The sequence below is a fragment of the Labrus mixtus genome, chromosome 6 (assembly GCF_963584025.1).
Source record: "Labrus mixtus chromosome 6, fLabMix1.1, whole genome shotgun sequence".
NCBI lineage: Eukaryota > Metazoa > Chordata > Actinopteri > Labriformes > Labridae > Labrus > Labrus mixtus.
In genome coordinates, this window is record NC_083617.1 from 4789191 (window position 1) to 4812118 (window position 22928).

The 22928-nt window shown below is 39.5% G+C and overlaps 1 protein-coding gene across 2 annotated transcripts in view; it reads left to right on the plus strand.

Moving 5' to 3' along the window:
* The window catches only part of lmbrd1 (LMBR1 domain containing 1), a 73144-nt gene that overhangs the window by 21523 nt on the left and 28693 nt on the right, over positions 1–22928 (plus strand). For both annotated transcript variants that reach the window (XM_061039585.1, XM_061039586.1), the window contains exons 6-8: positions 2484–2572; positions 10446–10519; positions 21023–21148. In XM_061039585.1, coding sequence (XP_060895568.1) covers positions 2484–2572; positions 10446–10519; positions 21023–21148 — 289 coding nt within the window. The remainder of the gene's footprint in view (positions 1–2483; positions 2573–10445; positions 10520–21022; positions 21149–22928) is intronic.

Here is a 22928-nt window from a genome sequence, read left to right on the forward strand (position 1 = left end):
GGGGATCGAACCCTCCACCTTCCGACAACTCTACCAACTGAGACACAGCCGCCCCAAATATTAAATTCTCACTGCAGACTCATTTATGAATAGTTTGGTCAGGGTCGAGGTGGCTTTGATGAGGTGTTTTCTTCAGGACACACAACATGACCGAAGGGGGGGAGCATATTAAAAAGATTAAATGTGAGTATGGACCCCTGTAGATACCTACATGCTAGCAGGGAGGATGAGGCCTATTGAGACCTGAAATTCAGAAGTATTTTTTGTGTATGAGGCAAAGGGAAGTCTCTGATATGCTGATCTAATCTCTTTCACCTCCCAGGGTGAGGGTTTTCAAACTTTCTTTTTTTTTTTTTTGGACTACCAGTTTTTCAACTTAAAAAAAAAACAATCCCTGCAGATTCATAGAGCTTCATATTTTATGTGAAGTTTGTAGATGCTAGATCCTGAGAAATATTCTGGCCTTATTCTGTGCCGTCTGTCAAGAAGGATTAATGATCAGTGCAGAAGCATTTCATGATTAATGGAATCAAAGTCTGCACCGAAACTGAGCATCATTAATGTTGACCCTTTCCACACTTTAGCTGACAGAAAGATATATTCTTAGTCTTCAGACGAGCTCTTTTAGTTCTGTTGACAACATATATTCTTACAATTTTTCTCACATCATCAAGTCCCTGTTCAACGAGAGGTATTTACTTATTTTTTATTTAGGCTACCTAGAATGTTATGATGTAAAACCTTCAATATTATATTCCTCTGTCTCTGGTTAGAATGGCTAAAAGTAATCGGGGTAATTGACCAGACGTGCACGCCCACATCAGGATTAGCGACCGTGTACATTTACTGCGTGTAACAACATTGCAACCTACTGCACGTTAGCACAAACTAATCGTCGGCATCATCCTGTACAACAGAAAGATGGCTAACTCTGTGTCCCCGGGTGAAAGCCAACCGAAGGTTCACCCTCGTTTTGGAATGATTTTTTTTCCAGGTGGCTTTTCACCTCAGTTCGTCTCAATGTTCTCTTCTTTGCTATGTCCACGTCCGTCATATTCTCGGGTTTGAATCGCGTCCAATCCCTGAATTGTATCCTACACTCCTAAACTCACCTGTGCGCTGTCATTGGCTCGGGGAAACACACCAGCTTCCCGCCCAGAAACGTCCCGAGTCAACCAAAACAAGACATGAAAATCAAGGCGGGGGACAGAGTCTGCAGACACAGTCACCACCACACATGTAGTGAGGATCAGAAGTGATGATTGAGTGGCCTTACTTTTGTTTATGTCTATATTTCTGTGTCATAGCGTACAGTTTTACAGTTAGTCCTCCAGAGTCTGCTTCCCTGGCAACTGATTGCCCTTCATAGTAAAGGTTCGATCTTCTTAACAACGGTCCGCTGTGAAAGGAAAGCAGTTTGATGCTGTGTGTAATTGGCCAATCAGAATCAAGTATCTACAGCCTTGTAAACCTTTACTGGGGAAAAGACATCCAAAAAGTTTTGTTAAGAAGTCTGGATGTTGTTCAGAAGGTCGTGGCAGTCATGGTTAATACGGCTAAATGTGGAAAGCTATAAAATTCAAGCACAAATACAAGTCAGCTTGTGGTTTTGTTGTTGTTTTGTTCCTATCGACAATAAATTAAAAAGGATTGGAGTGGTCCCAGAGCTTAGATGAATGCCCGTTGTGTTAAGAATAACAATTAATCCACTTTTTCAAGGGTGCAGTAATATCCAAGGTGGGTAAGCAAAAGGTCCATAAAAACAGCTCCATAAAGTCCATTTTATAGGATTTATAAGATCTGTGTTCTTTTATTAAAAGTGAGGTTATAATCTCATGCATTACTTTGATCTAATTAAGTTCAGTTTGCATAAATAGTCTTTGAAAGAAAGATCGAGCCCAAAAAGTGGCACATTAAGATCAGAGATTTCTGCAACGAGAAAAAGAAACACCAACAGTTTAGAGAAGGACAGAGGCAGAGGTTCAATTTCACAGCACTGCAGATAAGTAAGGAAACAGACATTCACCACGGAGCTTAGACGTCTGGATGCCGGAGTCGAGAACATGCTGTAAAAGCTTCTTTTGCCATTTCTGTCTGAGCATTACGCCGTGCAGGACATAAAAGGTCTGTGAAGAGCGATATAGATGTTAGACGAAAAAACAAACTTCTGTGTGCTGTCCAGAAGCTTTTGGAAAGCAGACTTTGTAAAAGATTTTTTATTTGGCCGCACTGTGAGTGTTTTCAGACAGAACACAGCGAGCCACAGTCTGTGTTTGTGTTTGTACATGTGTGGCTCTGTTGCCATCTTTCAGTAACAGTTACAACTCAAAGCTTTTTAACATGTTTCTCTGAGGAGGGATGGTTAAAAAATACACACAGGAACTTTTTTTCCCTCCTTTTTTTAATGGGAAATATACCAGTATGAAGTTTCCAAATGCATTTCACTGTACTCTTAACAACCTCATTGTGTGATTGCTTTTCAGAGCCTTCGTTCCACTCGAGGCGCCTCCCGGTCAGAACTCCACTCAATGGGAGAAAGTGCAGTACCTTTTTGAGGAGCTTGGCAGTAGTCGTAAGTAGCATTTGTGGAAAATTTTCCCTATTCTTTTCAACTTGGGTCTCCTTCTTGTTGTTCCCATCACCATGAGTGTAGTTATTTTTTTCTTTCCCCACCCTACCCATTTATTAGCCGACTTCACTTTTTTCCTAAAAGCTCCTCAATTCTTCATCTTGTACATTTTCCTGCTTCTTTTATTCTCTTCTTTCTGTTGTGCAGCTTATTTGCCACATATGGATGATCCAGTGTAAATACATCAATCCAAAGAAAAGAAATAGCAGGGAACATATCAAGGAAAAACACACGTACAAGTAGTTTCAAGGTAGCTCAACATGAGACGACGACTGCTTCAACAAAGATACAAATGTTCTGGTTTGAATGATAATAGAATAGAACATTTATTTATAAAGCACATGTCATTACAGGTGAGCTCAATGTGCTTTACATTGATGATAAAAACAAGAAGAAAACCATCATGAATAAGATGCAGAAACCAAATTAGAGACACCACATAGCAATCAAACACCAAAATAAAAACCTAGAAAAACATACTTTTATAAATCCATGTGTTGAGGAGGCTACATTTTCTTTTAGTCCAGGTGTAAAACCAGGTATTGTTAAACTTATTATTAATAATCAAACGCTTCAAATCTCTGGGGAAATTATTTTAATTGGACCATAAGCCGTTAAGCTTCAAAACCAACTTCTGAATAACAAGTGGTTTACTTCTGTTTTAGATTCACACCAACAGGCTGAGATATAACATTTCAGTATTTTTAATTAACTTTAATTGGAAATAAACATTTTGATTGAGTGGTGCTTTTTTTTATATTATACGGATCACCAGTGGGGGGGAATCTCAGGGAAACTCATGCTACCACTTATTGTTACTTTAACTTTTTCAAGAAGTAGGGCTGAGAAGCGCAGGTCACAGCCCACAATAACGAAAGTATCAACAAACCAATTCTGCGATAATTTATATATTTCAAGAGAGTCTTTGATGATACATCGAGATATCTGATTAACTAAAGAACACAAAATGCAAAGTGCGGTATAAATGTTTTTATTTACTGCAGTAAAGTTTCAGCTTACTCAACAACTTTTTTTCACCTCTGTCTGACGTTATCCCGCTGTCTTCTTTTTTTTATATATAAATATATTATTGGGATTTTTATGCCTTTATTACTGAGATAGGACAGTGGATAGAATCAGAGATCAGAGAGAGAGAGTGGGGAATGACATGCGGCAAAGGATCCACAAGTCGGATTCAAACCCCGGTTGCCTGCTTTAGGACTGAAGAGGGGGTGCAAGAACTGTAGATGGGGTGTACGAACAAACCACTAGACCACCGGCACCCAAAATTAAACATCTGCTGACTTATTCATCTTTCATCCGGCTGTCAAGATCTTCTTTAACCAATTACCGGTAGCGAGGAGTCCTGACGTAGTGACGCGATGAGTTGAATTGACAAATGAGAGAAATGTGTTGAGTCCTTTGAGCGCTGTAATTTAAAAAAAATATATATATATTGTTATCTGACAGCAGAGATTAGATTATTTATCGCACGGGTCAAGACGACGCTTTTTGTCCCAGATCAATAAAGATGGGATCCTCATCATCATCATTATCTCTTCTCCCTAACCATGAATCCACGTCCTCTAAAGCTTCAAATTAATCTCATAAATGATAGGCTCCATTTTTCTTATTTTTGTTGATATTCAGTCTCACCCCAGTAATAATAATTACTCTCTAAATTGATGCAGGATGACAAATTTCTCAGAAATGTTCCCAGACATTGTGAACATTACATTTTCATCACAGAGCTGACCCAGTAATCCTTTAATTTTGCCTTTATTAAACTTAACATCTGCCTTGATTTGATTGGCCTGGAGCTAGGCGAGGCAGTCTTGTGGCCTCTCATAGATCCAGATCTCTGTATTGATGTCATAGAGAGTTCTGAGACATGAACATGATTTGCCGAGATATTACTGGCCATTAATGTTGTTGAATCATCCTTACATTTCCATTATATGTTACCATAAATGCATGTATCGATATTTCAGAAAAAAGGCTTTATATACTGAATATCGATGAGCAATAAAAAGTAAGATTTAACCGTTTAAATAAGCATCTTCACTTGTTGAGCAGAGTATTGTTCAGTGCTTATTCTGAAGCTTGTGCAGACGCTTTGCCAAATAAGGACTCTTAACAGTCTTCTGGCCTTTTGCCATCTGGGGATCAAGGAGGAAGTTAAACCATCTGCCTCTCTTCACGATATTGGACCCCTACATGCTCTCCCTAACCTTCCTTCCCCGGCACAGGGGGGGAAATTGCTCGGCTGCTGAGGAGGAAATGTGAAGATCATCCCTTTTGTAATTCCCTGTCTCTTCCCTCTCCAGATGGGAGGTTAATTGTGTAAAGGAAAGGCACTTTCGCCACATAACCCCTGACTGCTTTGCAATGGCTGTTCATTAAAGCCACTACATCCTTAATGGCTCCAACATTACATATGCTCCAATATTCAAATAATGCCTGAATGAACCCCAGAGCAGTAGCTATTACAGTTGGTATTCAGGACCACACATTGCAATCTTGTAATTTTGGCCATGCCTCAACGAGAGTGTGTGTGTGTGGGAGTCCAACTTTAACAAGGAAGCGAACTCGGGAAAGATTTCTAACTCTTAACCTTTCCTTCCTAACTCCTAACTTATCACTAAAAAAAGAACATTTAAACCAAATCTGAAACGTGTGCACAAATCAGAGGGTATGAGGAAATCTTAACAAAAGCCAAAATTTTAACTTTGCATTTTACCCTCGTCACTCCTCTTAGCATACGATAGAAAAACTACTTGAGTGTTTCTGTGTGTTTGAAAACTGATAATTTGGCAATCAGCTTTATGAGATGTGTAGCGTCCATAGGATATAATTACAAGGAGACAGGAAATTATCTGGGCTTGTGCAAATCAGTCTGTGCTTTTAAGCGCATTGTAATGCTGCTATAATTTAACTTTGAGTAGCTGAAAGTAGGAAGCACTTGTGCTGTAAACAGCAGATCAGAACAAACAGCTTTCTTTTTAAGTTTCGAGCACAAATCACGGCCTCCATTGTTTTGCTTTTGGACGTCAAGACCTGCAGGTTTTCTTTGTTTCTTGCGGTACCTAATTACATTTCTAAGTTTATTTCCTCTTTGTTGGACTTTCTCTTTGTGCATTTCTACTGAGTATGTAGAGAAACAAACCTGCCTTTTATTTGTAGTTTGCAGACAAGACAATGCTTTAAACTGTCTGGAGTTTTGTTGTGGTTGAAAACTTAAAGTTAAACACTCTTAAGAGGATGAAGGTTGAAATATTGAAATCATTTAATGAGACTAACTCATACATAAGATACCACTTACAGTATTTGAATACATATTCAGTATTGTTTTTAATGTGACATGAAAGGCTTTGTCACTCTGATCTGCCTTTAAGAGCAGCTATGAAATGTCAGTCATTCGATTCCCTCAGACTTTTAAAAATGATAGTTTATTAGCTTTAAATTAAAGATATAAATGAATAGCTGAGGAGGATAATGTGAACAGAAATGCTTCACTTTACCTTTTTAGGAGTATTTTGTATTCTTCAGTTATTCCGATATATACTGATGTGTCACAAAACAATTGTCTTGCAATATATCAATTATTGTAGAATTACTGTATTGTGATATTATCGTTATCTTGGCCCATGTATCGTACAGCGAGTTACCCTGGGATTCCCTTCTTACTTCTTTAATGTTCTGCATTTCGCCCAATACGATCATACTTCATCTGTATTAACATGTTGTCCCTTTACTGTTGGATTAAAGTTACAACATATCCAAAATATTTTCAAACCACTCTGCCAGCCCATTCCCCAAATCATATGGGTTTTCCTTTCTTTCCCCGACCAATTCCAGGAAAAAAACCCAACCAAGATGTGCACAATAAACCATCCCAACTCTGCTGTTAGGTTAAGGCTAATGTGTTGCTTAGCAGTACCAGAAGTATCCCATATCCCATACATCCACCCATACAGTTTCGATGATTCTTTCCCTCCACAGAAGTCAGTTTTTTAGGCTAAAGGCACTCTTGAGAAACACCTCTCCGTACAAGTTTCATGCATGCTCATAAACCTGGTATATGCAGCCTGAGATAAGAGCAAGCCCATTCCCTTGCTTCTGGAAATCCAAGCTGTACAGATGTGTAAGCACCAGCGATAAAAGACTATTATTCCCTCTGCTAAATCCCCGGAAAATCTCGTCCAGAAACCGAGAAGAGTGGCAGCAAACATCTACCCTCTGCATTGTGTGAGTTCATGAACAGAATGTTCTCCATGCAGAACATGCAGCTATTGTATATTTTACCTAGCTCTCTGCTAAACAAAGGCGGCAAAATCGCATTGAAACACTCGGGGAATAAGAAACATGCATTCAAATGTTAATGTTCAGCCCAGCTGTCAGACTTCAAAGTTTTCTCTTTTGCATATAATACAATAGGGAGCGAGCATATAATTGATCTCCATTTTCCACCTCTTTGTCCTGCTGCTTGTGAAATGCCTCTAAAAGAAAGTGATAAATGTTCTAAACAGGGCAAATTATTCATGCACTGAATGCTGACTTAATATCCCCCATCAAATGCCACTGTCAAGGAGAAAGGCAAACAGAGAGCCACCTATGCTGATGACGACAGGTGGGCCGGGCACCGTGAAGCGGCTGCTGGGAGGATGTGGGATACTTACAAAGGGGCGACTGTGTAGCGTCTTACCTAGAACCCTATAGCAGGTGGGATCTTGACAGGGGAGGGAGGCAATCAGTCTCTTCATCAATCCCTGTCTTCTAACTCCAGCTCTGACAGCTGGTGTGACACCTACTGGTGCCCTTGCCTGATGGGTGGTCCCTTTTCTGCCTCAATCAAAGGTGACACCCATCAACTCAACTCGCATATAGTGAAGGATCCAGCTGTTAAACAACTGATCGTGATCAATGTATTAAATGACAAAAAGGACCAAAAAAAAAAATGGTGACCAGATGTGACGCCAGAGGAAGACTTTGCTACCATGCATTAATTAAATGCAGATATTAAAAGAAGAGTATCTGGAAGCCAACATAATGCGTTTTGTCCTTGTGTTAACTTTCTTCTGAAGTGTCGTCATGGAAATGAATTCCCTGATTTTTCACTTTAATAAAATAAGCACAGAGACACAGCCCTGTAGTTCAAGATCAGCTATGCTCTTTGAATCAGGAGTATGCGGTCAAAACTATCAATTATAAACTTTCTCTCAGTTTGACTTTTGTTATTCTGTTTGAGGTGACGTGTTTCTCTAACAATTCCTTGGCCTTCAGAATTACAATCAAGACATTGAAAGAGTCAGAACATATCAACTTACTTTGTAGTGGCTAGCCATGTACAGAGGTATGCGATATTTAAAGTGAAACTCCAAGGATACTCACAAAAGAACAACCAAAAGATAAACAGAGGATAACAAGAAACACTCGCCTTTTTCAGACAAGCCCTCCTGAAAATGTCTAGAATATTTCAGGACAGGCTGCCCCTGACATTTTCCCGTTCATATACTATATGCACCTCACAGGGGGAGACTTTCCCTGGTAGAAAGGAGGGAGGGGGTCTCATGAGGCAGGACATAAAAAAGGACGATGAGGAAATGGTGAAAGAAGCAACAGAGTCAAATGCTTTGATGAAAGTTTGTTCCTTTAATTAAACGCTATGTTCAGTATGATTGGAAGTATTCACAGTATCAACTAAAGGAGTAGTGAAGAACAAACTTATAATCAGTAAAGAGTACGATGCAGCTTCATTTGGTGCATTGGTAGGTCACTGGTCGCATGATATAAACATCAGCACCACCGCCTGCTCCTGGTGAATTTTCATCCAGACTGGAGTCGGTTGAAATATTCAGCTGTTTGCTTTCACACATGAATCTCAACCCTAAAATTCAGGGACATTTTCAGGGGATTTGTGAATGTGTGAAAACACCAACTGAATGCTCCTAAAACGCTGGCTATATCTATTGCACAACTGCCTTAAAAGCATCTTTGCATACTCTTCTTACTTGATACATTCACACTTTTTACAAAAAGGATTCCCAGTGTTTTGATGCAGGTTCGCTAGTTAAAATGTGTAATCTTTAAACCCAAACTGCTGAGGCCCTCATAACATCACTCTGACATCATTAAAATTATGTCTCACACTTGAAAAAGCTTTTTCTGTTGGCACTCAAGACGTCTTACCTCTCTTTTCGCAGGCTGAATGGTGGTCCAAATTAAAGTTAAACAAAAGTATTTACTCAATCGGCAGAGTGCCGCTTACAGCTTACCCTCAGTATTTTGTTTTTAGAAACTGTCACATTTTCTTAGGATGATTGAATGGCTCCTCTAGTCAATTAGAATTTATTGCTCAGATCATTTTTTTTTGTTTAGCCGTTCACAATACTTCTTAAATTGATGTGCCGTGAAAGTCAACAAATCTTTGAGCTGATGATAGTGAGGAGGAGAAACAGTGTCAAAGATTTAATAAGATTCAGACAGTGGATAGAGCCAGAAATAAGGAAGAGAGAGAGAGAGTGGGGAATGACATGCTGGAAAGGAGACACAGCTCGGATTTGAACTTGGGCCACCCGCTTTAAGGACTATATCCTCCGTACATGGGGCGTGCTCACTAACCACGAGGCTACCGGCGCCCCACAGACAGAGAGTTTTTCCAAAATTTCAGGACGTTAAGGGATACCTTAGACTGCAGCTGTCTATTGTCATCTCTCAACCGTGATGAGTGTCGTACTATAGAGTGACGTCAATCGCTCTTCTCAGACTGCCATTCAAGGCGCCATATTTACGCCCCTGTGACGTCTCGCCTTCACTGTGAATGTCTATGAGGCGTACTGGGTAGAAAAAGTGATCCCACCTGTGTAACGTCTTCAGAGAAACTCTTGTGCTTCTGCCTCTCCACAGATGGCGGTCTGGGCTCTCGGGAAGGAGTGCTGATGTCAAAAATACTTCAATTAACTCCTTTACACCGGCAGAATCCAAAGAAATAATACGCTGCCTTTCAGAATAAATATTGATGCATGAAGACATAATAAAGACATTACGGTGCTGTTGAAGAATCGCACTCTGAAAACTGAAAAGTGATAAAGTTGCATGTATTCTGACCTTACTTTTCAGATCAAGGTCACATTGAAAAACATCCAATCTGCATCTGAATTACGACTGCTTTTGAAGGTGGCCCAAACCTGATGTAAAAAGATCAGATTCCATGCCGCTCCTTGTGCTGTTCAAACTGTCTGATAAATAATGGTCACATATGAGTGCAAAAAAAAATCTAATTTAGGTCACTTATTACCGGAGCGTGAATGTAGCCTCAGACAAGTTAACATCCAACTGAAGCAAATTAATCTCCCATCCCAAAGTTGGCTGACTGAGTAACAGTAGATAACATCTACTGCAAATATATTTCCTGATTCAGTTCCTGCTTTTCCACCAGCTTCAGTTTTTCACAGTATTTTAGGTTCTGTGTGTTATACCTTTTTTGTACCTTTTGAATTATATGGACCACTCAGCAGGGGGGATTTAGAGTGTACAAAATTACATTACATAAGATCCTTTTGCAGATGATTGTCCATGGTTACATGGCAATTTCAGAAGAACCTTAGGAAAATCAAGGAAATTAAGATGAATCATACAGCGGCGGCCAAATTGTTTGAATGCTGGAGACATGTTTGTCTGACGCTGTTGACGCTGAAACACAAACAGCTGACTTAAATAGCATCAAAGTGCTCACAGGCAAAGAGTCCAGTGATTTTTTTCTTTCAGAGGCTATAGGGTTGAATCTCTAACCGCTGTCCTGTCTTTCCACCCACAGATGGTCTACCTGCTCTGTCTTTCTCCATCAGCACCTTGACCTTGATTGGCATGTTGGCTGTGATCACTTACACGGTGAGTTGGGACCTGAGACAAGTGCTCGATGTTGTTTCATGTGCTCATTGGAGCATTACCTTCACGGTAATTAAAGCATTCCTTCCAAGCGGATGATGTCCAAATGTAGCCAGGCCAGTAGCTTAAAGGGATAGTTCACATTTATTGATTTGGGGTTTTATATCAAAAGTCAGTTCATTCTCTTTATTAGATGGCGGTTAGAAATCCCCTTTTGGAAAAGGCAAATGGATAAGCTGTTATGTAGCACTGTGGATGGGGTTTGTAGGAAAACATATTCATAGCTACTTTATCTCACCCCAAAAAAATCAATATCAGTTTTATGTACGCTATGTTGTGATTTTTTTCACCACCTCAACCTGCCATCAGACACTTTCCTTTCCTTTCCTTTGGCTCTGTTTTTCCCGAGCTAAACTAACTTCAAACGTCTCTTTTATATAGATTTCAAAGATGTGGCATGCTTGAGTTTTTCAAAACTGTTCAAACACAAAGCGTCCTGGTCACTGTATAGATTTCACCGCGCTCTGTTGAGCTATATTGGCCTTAGACAGCTTTGGCTAGCCGCACTGAAAATAAACATCAACACTCCTCATGCAACCCTGAAAAAGCAGAAGAGGATTATGAAACCCCCCGACAAAATAAGCCAGAGAGACACTTGCAGAAGAGAACTGCTGTATCCCAACATCAGGAGAGATAGCTTTAAATAAATAGATGTGAGACCTTACCAAACATCAACAGAAGTTTTCCCTCCCTCTGCCGCTCTGTCTCCCTCTGTGAAAACTATCTCTCCATGCACTCTGGTTAAAAAAAAAAAAACTGAACTATCCCTACCAGAGTACCTTTGCTTATGGAGACATAGACAACCCTGTTTCCTACAAAAGTTAGGATGTTGTGTAAAATGTAAATAAAATCAGATTGTGATGATTTGTAAAACAACAGGACCCGGTGTTTAATTGAGAATAACACAAAGACAATATATCAGATGGTGAAACGTAGAAATGTCATCATCCCAGAGCAGTGTTTTCCCACAGAATGACGAGATACCTCCACCTCGAGGAAGTGTGGACAACAGGAATGCGAGGAATATAAAGGAGAAATCCTTCCTGCGTCTTATCACATAATGCTGTTTAGTAAAGCGTCTTGAGATAACACTTGTCGTCTGCGATTTTCAATTAAATAAATATGGGGTTTTAGTGTTTTGAACATCATCGCATTTTGTTTTTAATGCAAAACTTAAGTATTTTGGAGACAGGGTAACTTATACAATGATTTCAGGCATGAAGGAAGACTACATAGGTTACCCTTATTATGTTCGATTTAACCAACATGATACTAGTACTAAATATGTCCTGGTTTATAATTTGTGTTTTTGTTAAATGTTTTTGGAGCTGCAGGGTTTGTTGGACAAATGGTGTCACATTGTCTTGTTAAAGACATTTATAGTGATGGAGTGGCCTTTCGGGATTAGCAATGGCTTGTGATTTTAAAAATTGCCCAGGCTGCTGTCTTTCACCCGAGACATTTACATGATGTATGTGCACCTTTCACCGGCTTATCAACCACTTATGTGCTCCCTATTTATTTATATAGATCGGCTACGGTGTCCATTAATATACGCCTGTGCTTTGATTCCTTTTTTTTCATTCTTACCCCGATCAAAAAAAAAATGGACTGTGCTGTATTTGTTAATGCTGTCCATTTTTCTTAGCTGTTATCTTGGTAGACTGTGAATATTCCCTGAGGGTGGTGGCGGTGGTGTCAGGGTGGGAGTAACACAAAGTAGCGCCTGCTGGGGGAAAACAGTTTTTCTTACAAATTCAAGGGTATCAACCCAGGAAATAAGAGGAGAGGTGACAGGCAACCCCAATCTATCCAGCGTCTGTAGAGCTTAAAGAGGCCTATTTGACAAATTACTCAAACATTGAATGTGGAGCTCCTAATGAATAATACACAACCTGGTCGAGATACTTGTAGAACTAATTTCCCTTAAGGACATATCATTTATCTCGGCTGGAATTTCACCAACTGTTCTCCCACTTTGTTTTCTCCAATTTCTCTAAAGAGCGGATAATTATCTAGCACATCAGGATGGAAACATGCTCACATTTGCAGTGACCCCATGTTGTTTTTGACTGTGTGGATGCCCTCTGGGAATCAAATCTCCCAGCGAGCCTTTGTTTTTCATGTTCCTTGTTTTGATGAAGTCAATCAAAGAAATCGGGCCTTTGGGCAACAACAGCAGCTGCCACTCCCTTTTTAATTCTCACAGACAACAAATGCAGAGGCTATTTTTTTTATCTCACTTTTCATCCTTTCATCTGCTTTAATTTCCCTCTCTTTTCTCCTATCTTCAAGCAGCAGCGCCCTTCTTGGTACCAGCCTACTCTGTATTTCCAAAAAAATGATGGTATTCATCATTCTTTCCTGTGTTAATATTTGGACTGATGTTTTTCCATTGGCAGTGGAGCTGTTTCCTTGAAACGTTTACTTATTTATTATTTCTCTTTGTGCAGAGCTAGGCACCTTCCCTAAATCCAAACAACTATGGGATGTAAACTGTATAAAATACTGCAGCCCATTGCACTTGCAATTAGCACAAAGTGGATTGTTATTTCCTTTAACTGCTTTCTAAGGCTTTAGAACTTTCTACTTCTCACTCCAACCAAAATTAAACATAGACTTCTTCTGTGATTACAAATGTCTTCTGGTTTGACAAAGTTTGGTTTCAGTCTCTTAGCCTTTCTGATAAACTGAACCAACCTTTAGCAAATAATATTTAAAATGTTTTACCGGTAAAATATTGAAAAGTCACTTAGGTTGTCAAATTTTCAATACTTCCTTACTTTTCGATACCACATAATTTAAAAGGGTATACCATTTTCTGATATTTGAATGATTCATCGTATCGAAAAAAAACACAGATATAATGTCATATTTTTAAACCAAGTTAATAGAGGAACTTGGAAGTGTGAAAAGTAAATTGATGGAGAAGAAAGACAAGGTAACCAAACAAGGTGCATGCAGAAAAGCTCTCTGAGCAGACTGAGGTGTCAGCTTTACTGCTTTTCTCAGTCAGGCTGATTGGGCAGCCACTCTTATTAATTACATGTAACTGCAACCCAAAAGAGAAGAGACAACCTCACAGTCCAGAGGGCCGTCACAGTGATAACAGGTAACTTTGATGATTGGAGCGTCTTCCTTTAAGAACAATAAACAGTGTTACTGTTACACCTGATCAGTAAGCCAGCATCGATGCAGACTCTCTGTTTTATGGGTTTAGCAACTGACTCCCACTCCGCACTCAGAGGTTTTGGACGGCACTCAACATGGCGGACCCTCCACATGAGTGTGTAAACAGAGTGGACCTGTGTAGGGAGTGGTTTGAGAAAGACCATTGTGTCTTGAATCACGGTTTGGTTCGGGCTTCACTTTGTGTACCAAGAAGAGACTGTACTTTTAAGAAATTTCTGCAGGTTAATATCACATTCTAACTATGTTTGCATTGGATTGTAGATTAAAGTTATGGTCACTTTAAACAGCCTTTAAATCTGAATATTTTATCCAATAATGCAAATCAGTTTCTTACTTAAATTAACATGAATGTTTGCACAATTTCTTTTCATGTATGAACTCTCAGCCCCATGTTTGAATGTACCCAGCAGCAGTAATGACATGAGACGGATCAGGCCGACCTGAAAGCTCATACATCAAGAGAAGCTTGTCGAGCATATTGACTTATGACTCTCATGGCTCTGTCTCCTGTGGCTCTGCCTTTCTGTGCTCTTAAATTGCCAGCCATAAGGTGCTGATGCAGAGCTAAAGTTCAGAAGATTAATGTCTGTTTATCTAATCACAGACCTTCAGATTGACCTGGGGAGGTTTCGGTCTCTGAGTGAATCAAAGTGAAGTCACTAATATTTACTTTAGAGTTCTCTATTCTTTAATCATTGTTTGATTTCTTTCTTATATTACACATTTATATTTGTATAATTTAGATATCTTGCCCACCTAAATACCTCTTCAGTCAAAATTTGAAGTAAAGAACTATGTTAATGGCTTTCAGTGTCATGCCATTTAAGATGCGCTATAGAATAATTTAAAGTCTGCAATTATCAGACCTTAAAATCAGTCTTTCTTTTAAATGTTCAGTGTATACCTTAAAGGTCACATATTATCCTCCTTTTCAACCAGTTTAAGGCAGACTCAGAGGGCAGAACAAACACCTAGCTGTGGGAGTGTCACCCACCTGGGGGAGGGGTTAATGCCCTTTGTGATGTCATGAAGGGAACAATATGTGACCTTAAAAAAAACTTACACTAGGCAGGAGCACCAGTAGCCGAGCTGTTTTGCCACGCACCCCATGTACAGAGGCTTTTGTCCTCGTCGCAGCGGCTGCCCTCTGTCTCTCTTCAGCCGTCCTATCCAATAATGGCAAAAAGCCCCAAAAAATAACTATATCTGTTCCTGTCCCCTTCACTAGACTTGTTGCGAGGGGGGCCAATCTTGGCATATTTTAGACGTTCAGTGTTTAGGAAAAATCCAATCCTGTCTTTTCAGAACTGTGTCAATAAAAGCCTGCTATTTGTGCAGCGCAGCCCTTTATAACCACAGCGGGTTTCCAGTGTGAGCATTTCACAGCATAGACCTGTGAATATGACATTGTGTCCTTAAGTGAAGCTGTTTCAAACAGATTGGTACAATACGTAGATTTACTGAACTTTGTTTCTTAATATAGTTGATAGTTAGCCATTTATCAAACATTCAGCTAAGCTAGTAATTTCACTTCAGCTGCTTTTGCTCCGAATGATAAATGGCTGCAGATCACATCATGTGATATTAATTAATTCTTATTAGGTGATGAACTTGATAAGAAGCCAAAATTAAACTTGTAAGATGTCTGATTAAAGTGCTCTGCAGACATTTCTACTCAGCTAAAGATCTTTTGTCAGTAAAAAAAATCCTTGATTTAATGCTGTACAGACAGAGGGGAGTGTTTCTTTCAACATTTACAACAAAGTGGTTCATCTTTTCATTTGGCAGATGGCATCATGGACATTTCAGGAGTCATATTCTCCTGTGATACTTTCCTTTTACATAGCAATGATTTATCATTCGAGGAAGGACGACTAGGATTTGGATAAAGTAGCTTGTGGTTAATCTGGTATTTCAGGTAAGGTAGACCGCAACTGTTATCTACATGTGTGAGATTTAGATCTTTATTTGAGTTATCTGCTCAGACTCGATGGTCTCTGGTTGTCCTGTTGATTGTGAAGAGGCTCCATAAAAGTTGATTGGGCCATCAAATTTAAATTAATTAAAGATTGCTGAACACGGGTGCGTCCTTCTGCACTCACACATACAAATCATCCCCAAAAAAACTTCTCTCAGGCATTTTGTGCAAGTGTGAAAGCATCATAAGTCAAGCAAAAATCACACAGTGTTCCCCGTTTGAGTATCAAGGACACGTTATAAATCATAGCATCGGATAGAAACTTGGTTTTAAAAGGGTTTGAAAGGTTTAAAAAAGGGGTCAGGTGCAAGACTCAGAACACCTTTATAAGAAGTCAGAACTCAGGCTGTCAGCGCCGATGACCTTCTTTTTCTGCTATTCATTCGTTGAACTCTAATGTGTTCATATGAAATAGTTTCTATTCTTGCAATGCTGAATGAAGAGTATCAACAAAGATTCACACTAAAACTGTATAAATCAAGTTAAAAGAGCTGTGTGAATAATATGTGGCCTTGTTTTTCAAGTTTTTGGTGTCATGCCCCCTGTGATTATATTTTAAAAGTGACCTTGAAAGCCATGGATTACAGCCAAGAAGTCTTTACAAAAAACTTAAAGAAAGTCTGGGTCATCACTCCCGCAGTGTATGATTTTAATGATTAGGAAGCTTCGTCAAATTGAACGATGTTAACACACAGCGTTAGCTAAGTCTGAGGAGGACATGTTAAGGGGTGAAAATAAACAATACGTTGTTTCCTGAAAATGTCCTCAAAACTATCAGGATAAGCTTCATGTTTGAACGTAAATGGTAGATCTTTCCTGCCAGCCCTCGAGGAAATTGTGGGAGTGAAGTCAAGGTGAGAAAGCAGCAGGAAACATTCAGGAAGTGTGAGTGAGTGGTTACAGTGAGTTATACCGCTTGTTCATCGATCATGTGAATATATCCAACTACCCACACTCCGTCCCCTCGTGTCCAACAGGGAAAGTCTCCCGCTGTGAAGTGCGTTTGTGAAAAGATGACTCCAGAACAGACAATTGTCAGGAGTGCAGGTGTAAAAAAAACCCCTCATCTGATACTTCGTAGAATAGAGAGTAATCTGTTAACTGTATGAACACAATTTCCCATTGAGCCCTTGTGTGTTAATGAGCCTGGTAAAGGCCTCCTAACCCCTGCACAAAGACTGTGTCAGTGTTCTAGTATAGCCCAAACTAAATATTTTAAATGACCACTATTTGAATAAAACTGAAATGTTTAAATACTTGAGTGTTAGCATGGAGTGGCCTCTTGACCGTTCCACTTTGTCGGTCCTGACCTCTTTTATAATAACAGTCAGGGCATTGAAAATTACGGAAGTGACCCCTCTACTCCTGCAGGTAACACAAGATTAGATATCTGAATGAGCCTGTTTCTAAATATCTCATGTGAGACTCTTGAAGTCATCTGGACATCCTTATTTTTTTATTATTATTTACTTATTGTTAAATATGAATCAAAGTCAAATAATAGTTGCATTAATCTGAATCTTTCTTTACTGCCCAGAGCAGTACTTTTACCAATATCACAAGAATAAAGATGAATAAAAACAAAGCAAAACAATGGATTATAATATATGTGTGAATGAAAAAGCAAAAATACAAGCAACTAACTTTTTCACAAAATCAGACCATTATTTTGTTTTCTGATGACTGAACAAAGAGGATAAAAAAATAGCACAATGACTGAAGTGAAATGCGTCCGTCTCTCTTCCTGTTGTCTTGGTCTAAGAGGGATGGACTCTGACAATCATGGCTGACTCCCGTAGAGACTGGTGTGCTAACTCTAACAACAGGAAGCTTTTAACAAGCTAGCAGTCATACATCAAGCTGCGTGACATTCTAAGCAGCCTGATACACAATCTCATTTTGACATCAGCTCTTGCCTTGTTTTTATCCTGTAACTTAAACTTTGCTGTAAAGACAGCCAGATGCAGTCTGAGGTTGTCAAAATGTTTAATACTTTATTTTACTTATCGATGATATTGAAAAGTACCAAAGCTTTTAAAAAAGCACATTTTTAACCTGACGCTGCTACAGAGAGAGAAAGGGAGAGAGAGAGCAGTAGTGGTCCACTGAGATGTTTCTCAAGTCCTTTTGGATTCTCATCAAGACATGAAAGTTATTTTTATGTCTCTTATGAGCACACACAGCAGAGGAGACTACTCTGTCTGCATAGCACTACTACATTGGCCATGTTTCTGTCTTTTAAAGGTCCAACATGTAAGATATCTACTGAATTCAGTCATAAAAGGACTTAACTACATCATCAGACATTAAGGTAACATGCTATATTGAAGTGTTCTCTGTCAGCAACGCAGCAGCCCGTATTCTAAGTTTTGATTCTGATTTGTTTTTGTTTTGACCAGAGAAGGTCGGCGGTTTTTAAGGCACTTTCACACAACCGTTTTAGACGCCCCTCGGTTTGCCAGGCAAACAGCAAACCAACAGGTGTTGGAGCAGCGATGCAAGTGGGCAAGAGAAGTGGTTCAGATAGAAGTGATTCTACCCAAACTTTTTAAAGCCTCTGCATGTTTCTAATAAGCTCCACGAGCAGAAACGTGATCAAACTAGGATCAATATTGGAGATGCTTTTGAAAAATGGAGAGAGGTTAGAACACAGAAAGGTTTACAGACCCATGCAGAGCTGGATAAACACTGAAGCTTCAGTGTCTGTGACATGGCAACCTGTGTGTACATCAACTCTTGGGAGGAGGGGGCGGGGGAGACAACTATCTTCAACGTTTGTATTTAGACCGCAGTACTAATTTTAAACACTAGGTGTCAGAGTTAGATATTGCTCCTTTAAGAATTAAGGCAGTGTGCCTTTTTTTTGGAAAGATTCAAATATGCAATGAATCAATTGAAACAAAAATGCTGTATGGGAGGAGTAACGACTATTATCTTATATTTGAGTACAAATGTGATAAACACATCAAGAAATAACTGGACTGATGTGACTTTGAATCAAACATTTTCACCACTGCCTAAAGAGCAACCCAAAATTGGCAGATGCAGCAATTAGCCATCATCTCTTTGTCATCTCAGTTAATCAATATGAATCTGTGCACAAGCTTCTAGATATGGATTAATGGGAAATATTTCAGGCAACATAGAATACAACTGAATTATTTATACTGAACACTGAGTGGAGAAAGAGTTGATAACCCGGATCAACTCGGATCATCCTCCTATTCCAAGCACAGACAAACATAAGCCTGTTACACATATGGGCCACTAGAGTTTTCTTCTCATATTTTGGGGTGATAGAAATGAGTCTACCTAATGTTATTTATGTGATAAACTAATTATTTCAGTGAGTGAGTGAGAGGAGTTAGTCCGACAGCTCGCTGCACCTTAACGTAGACTACTTCACTCAGCTGCGGGCGTGACGTCAGACTGAGTTCATTCGGTGCCAGAGTCTGAAAGTCTGTTCTACGTCAGGTTTTTGAAGCTTGTCTTGTTAAATTCTCCAGCCAGCCAAATTGTCTTATTAATCAAAAGGAATTAGGAAAGCCTGCAGAAGTGGCAGTACGGCCAAACTTGCAGGATTAATGGGAATGTGTAGAGTTATATTTAACGTCTTTGAATGCAATTGCTTTAGTTATTTCATGTGAGAGGAATAATCCAAAAGCCAACATGTATTCTGAGATAGTTTTAATTTGCCATGTTACGCTGGATTGACCTCTTTATCGGAAAAAGTTTTTGAGAATGTAGAGGGCGCTCCTCTCCCTGCTTCCATTTTGGCTCCATGGTCACATGTGGAAAAAGGAACAAAGAGGAGGCTTGTGTCGGAGACCCATGTCCACCTATCTCTCCCTCTTCCCACTCAGCAGTCAAATGACTCTATGAATGATTTCACCCACTAACTCCCCCTTTAACCCATGCACACACACACACACACACACACACACACACCCTCGCTGCTCTAAGCTTGTTCTCATTGACCACAAGGGGGTTTTAAAATAACTTTAATGAGCATGCATGATTACGTGTGAACTGTAAATGTATGCTTCTGCAGAGGGACACCTGTTTTTTTTTTTGTGTGTGAGCGCCCTTTTTCTATTTCTCCCATGTAGCTGCACATTTGAGGGAGAAAGGAAATGTTTCTCGGGGGATCAGGGACAGGTTTTCCTTTTATGAGTGTGTTTGATATTCGGGACATGCTCCGGCCCTAAGAGCTCCATGATTCATTGCAGGAGGCGACATTCGCCCCTAGCTGAGATCCACAGCGGAGGACTAATAATAGTCTAGCCTGACTCCTTATCCCATGCGACTCTCTTAATGCTACCTAACACTCAGAAAGTAGTAAAAGTTGTTTTACAGAGATATTGGCTGTGACGTTGAAATATAGAAATAAAAGTGCATTGTCTTTTTTTTTTTTTTTTTTTGACAGGGCTGACAGTAACTATGCGCAGAAGACCTTTTTTGTTTTATTATGAACCCTGTAAAATGGCACTCCGCCAAGTTAGTTAAAGCGAGATGCATTCTGGGAGAGCAAGAAAGCCCATCTCTGCGATTTTGATTCATATTGATTGGTGCGTTTCCTCGTATAAGACATGCCTCTTGTTTTTAATATAAGCTCAAACAGCCCCTCCAGAGACTAAAGCCCATCAAGAGCCGAAAATGTCTTTTGTGCACATATCTCTCCATCCCTCATCGCTGTCACTGCATCTAGTGTGTGTGTACGTCTTACTGTATGTCTGCATATTATTCATTATGTATACACTGTACCTTTAATATGAAAGGAAAGTGTATGTTTTGCTTTAAAGTCACGTCATTCAACATTGATGACACCTCGATGCCCTCTCCTTTAACCCAGATTTTCTGTCTAAAACTCCACTTATAAATGTTTCATCACATCCTGCATGGAGGATTGTGCTGTCACATGGGGGCACTGTTAAGCTGTAAATTGCACCAGAGTGATCTGAGGCAGTGATATCCACACAAAATGGTTGCAGCAGTTCACCAATAAACCTAAGGACAATTATAGATTCCTCCATTTTAATCTCCCCCCCCCCCACATACCCAAAACAAATGACACAGCCTAGGAGGCCAAGACAATACATGATTGCAGTTTGTGTGTGTTTACTTAGTTCTTCTGACTTGTTGTCCTTATTGTGATGTGTTTGTCATCAGGCATTGCGTGGGTACGTGTGGGTGGATGCACGTGCCATATGTGCCATCCCACTTTGACAATAAAGTGTCACTGTAATGGTTGGTTTGCTCTTTGTCTTTTCTTTCAGGCTTACGGTATGTCTGTACTGCCTTTGAATCTGATAAAAGGCACACGGAGCGTGGTGTACGAGCGCCTGGAGAACACCGAGGACATTGATGATGTTGAGCACCAGATCGAGAAGCTGAAATCCAAGGTTGGTCTCACTTAAAGAACACACAGCATGCAGCGTAAACACATGCAAACATGTGCACATGATGTACAAGTCATGGAGCGACTTTATAGAACAAAAAGTAGCAGTGTGAAGACAGATTAGTACATGAACAGCAATTATATCAGTGAAAACATTCAAATTCTTGTTGTTTCCTTTTTTACGCTTTATTATTATCTAGTGTATAATCATGCATTCATTGAAAGGCACACATGCATAGCCTCCAGCTTAGCAGTCCCTCCTACTTATCGTTCTGCCATGCTTCGCTGTCTCAGCGTGCAATTATGGATAGTTATTATCGTCCTTATCAAACAATGCCTCAGATGAAGGCAGCACAAACAGGAAAACACAAGTCATCTGTTAGTTTTTAATAGTAGAGTTGAACATTAAACACTGATGCGCATGTCCCTCCTCCTCCTCCTCTGTCCCCTGCATTGATTTATTTATTAAAAGTTGACATGCACAATACAAAGCACATACTGTAAGTACAACCCCATTTCCAAAAAAGTTGTGCTGCACTGTAAAATGTAAAAAGAAGCAGAATGTGATCATTTGCCAAACAACAAAACCCAATAGCTGACTGAAAATAGCAACAGAACCAACATGTAAAATGTAGAAACCGTGAAATGTCATTGTTCTTGGACAAATATGTGATTTGGAATTTGATGCCGTCCAGTTTGAAATCCTCAGGCAGCAACCTCCTCACTGTTCACACCTCAAACTTAAAAAAACAGAGGAGAACGAGCATTTGCAGCTCGGGCTCCTCGGCTGTGGAACGACCTGCCTGAGGATCTCAGACTGGCTACGTCAGTATCTTCTTTTAAATCACTTTTAAAAACGTTTATTTATCCTTCCTGTAATCCTTGTTTTATCCATGATGTTTAATTTTCTTCTACTGTCAAATTTAGTCGATCTGTGTCTTAGTTCTAATTGATTCTCTGTTTTATAGTTTGATTGCTAAATTGTTGTTTTATTCTCGTGGTTTTAATTAGATTTTATTGTTTGTGTGTTTTTACTGTTGGGGTATAATATTCTGTAAAGCACTTTGTGACGTTGGTTTTGATAAGTGCTTTATAAATACACTTTATTATTATTATTATTAAAAGACGTTTCACAAAAGTTGGCACAGTAGAAACAAAAGACTGGAAAAGTTGTGAAATGTTTAAGAAAAACACCTAATGCAACATCTCATAGTTAATATGGTTACCTGGCAACAGGTATGCAACCTCTTGGAATCGGTTGCAAGATACTTTAAATCTTCGGGAGCTGGTTTCCTTGAATGTTTTTAAAGGTCGTCTTAAAGATCTGGAGGCAGAAAATATCTGACTGTAGATGTTTTAGCTAACTCACATTGTCCTTTTTGATCGCTTTGTTGCTCATGACTTATGACAGATTCTGATGAACTGGTTCTTTTTGTGATTCCTGTATTTATGTTCATTGTTGTTAAGTGTTTTATGTCTGAAACCCTGTGATTGTGCTGCTGCCTGTCTTGGCCAGGACGCTCTTGTAAAAGAGATTTTTAATCTCAATGAGACTTTTTCCTGGTTAAATAAAGGTTAAATAAAAATAAAAAAATGGGTTAGTAACATGATTGGGTATAAGAAGAGAATCTCAGAGAGGCCGCTCTGTGAAAGACTGCACAAGCAAATAGTGCATCAATTAAAGAATGTTTTTTTAACATGAAACTGTAAAGAATAATGTTAAAGAATCTGAGAATCTGAAGAAACCTCTGTATTCAGGGGACAAGGCCAAACCTATACTGGAT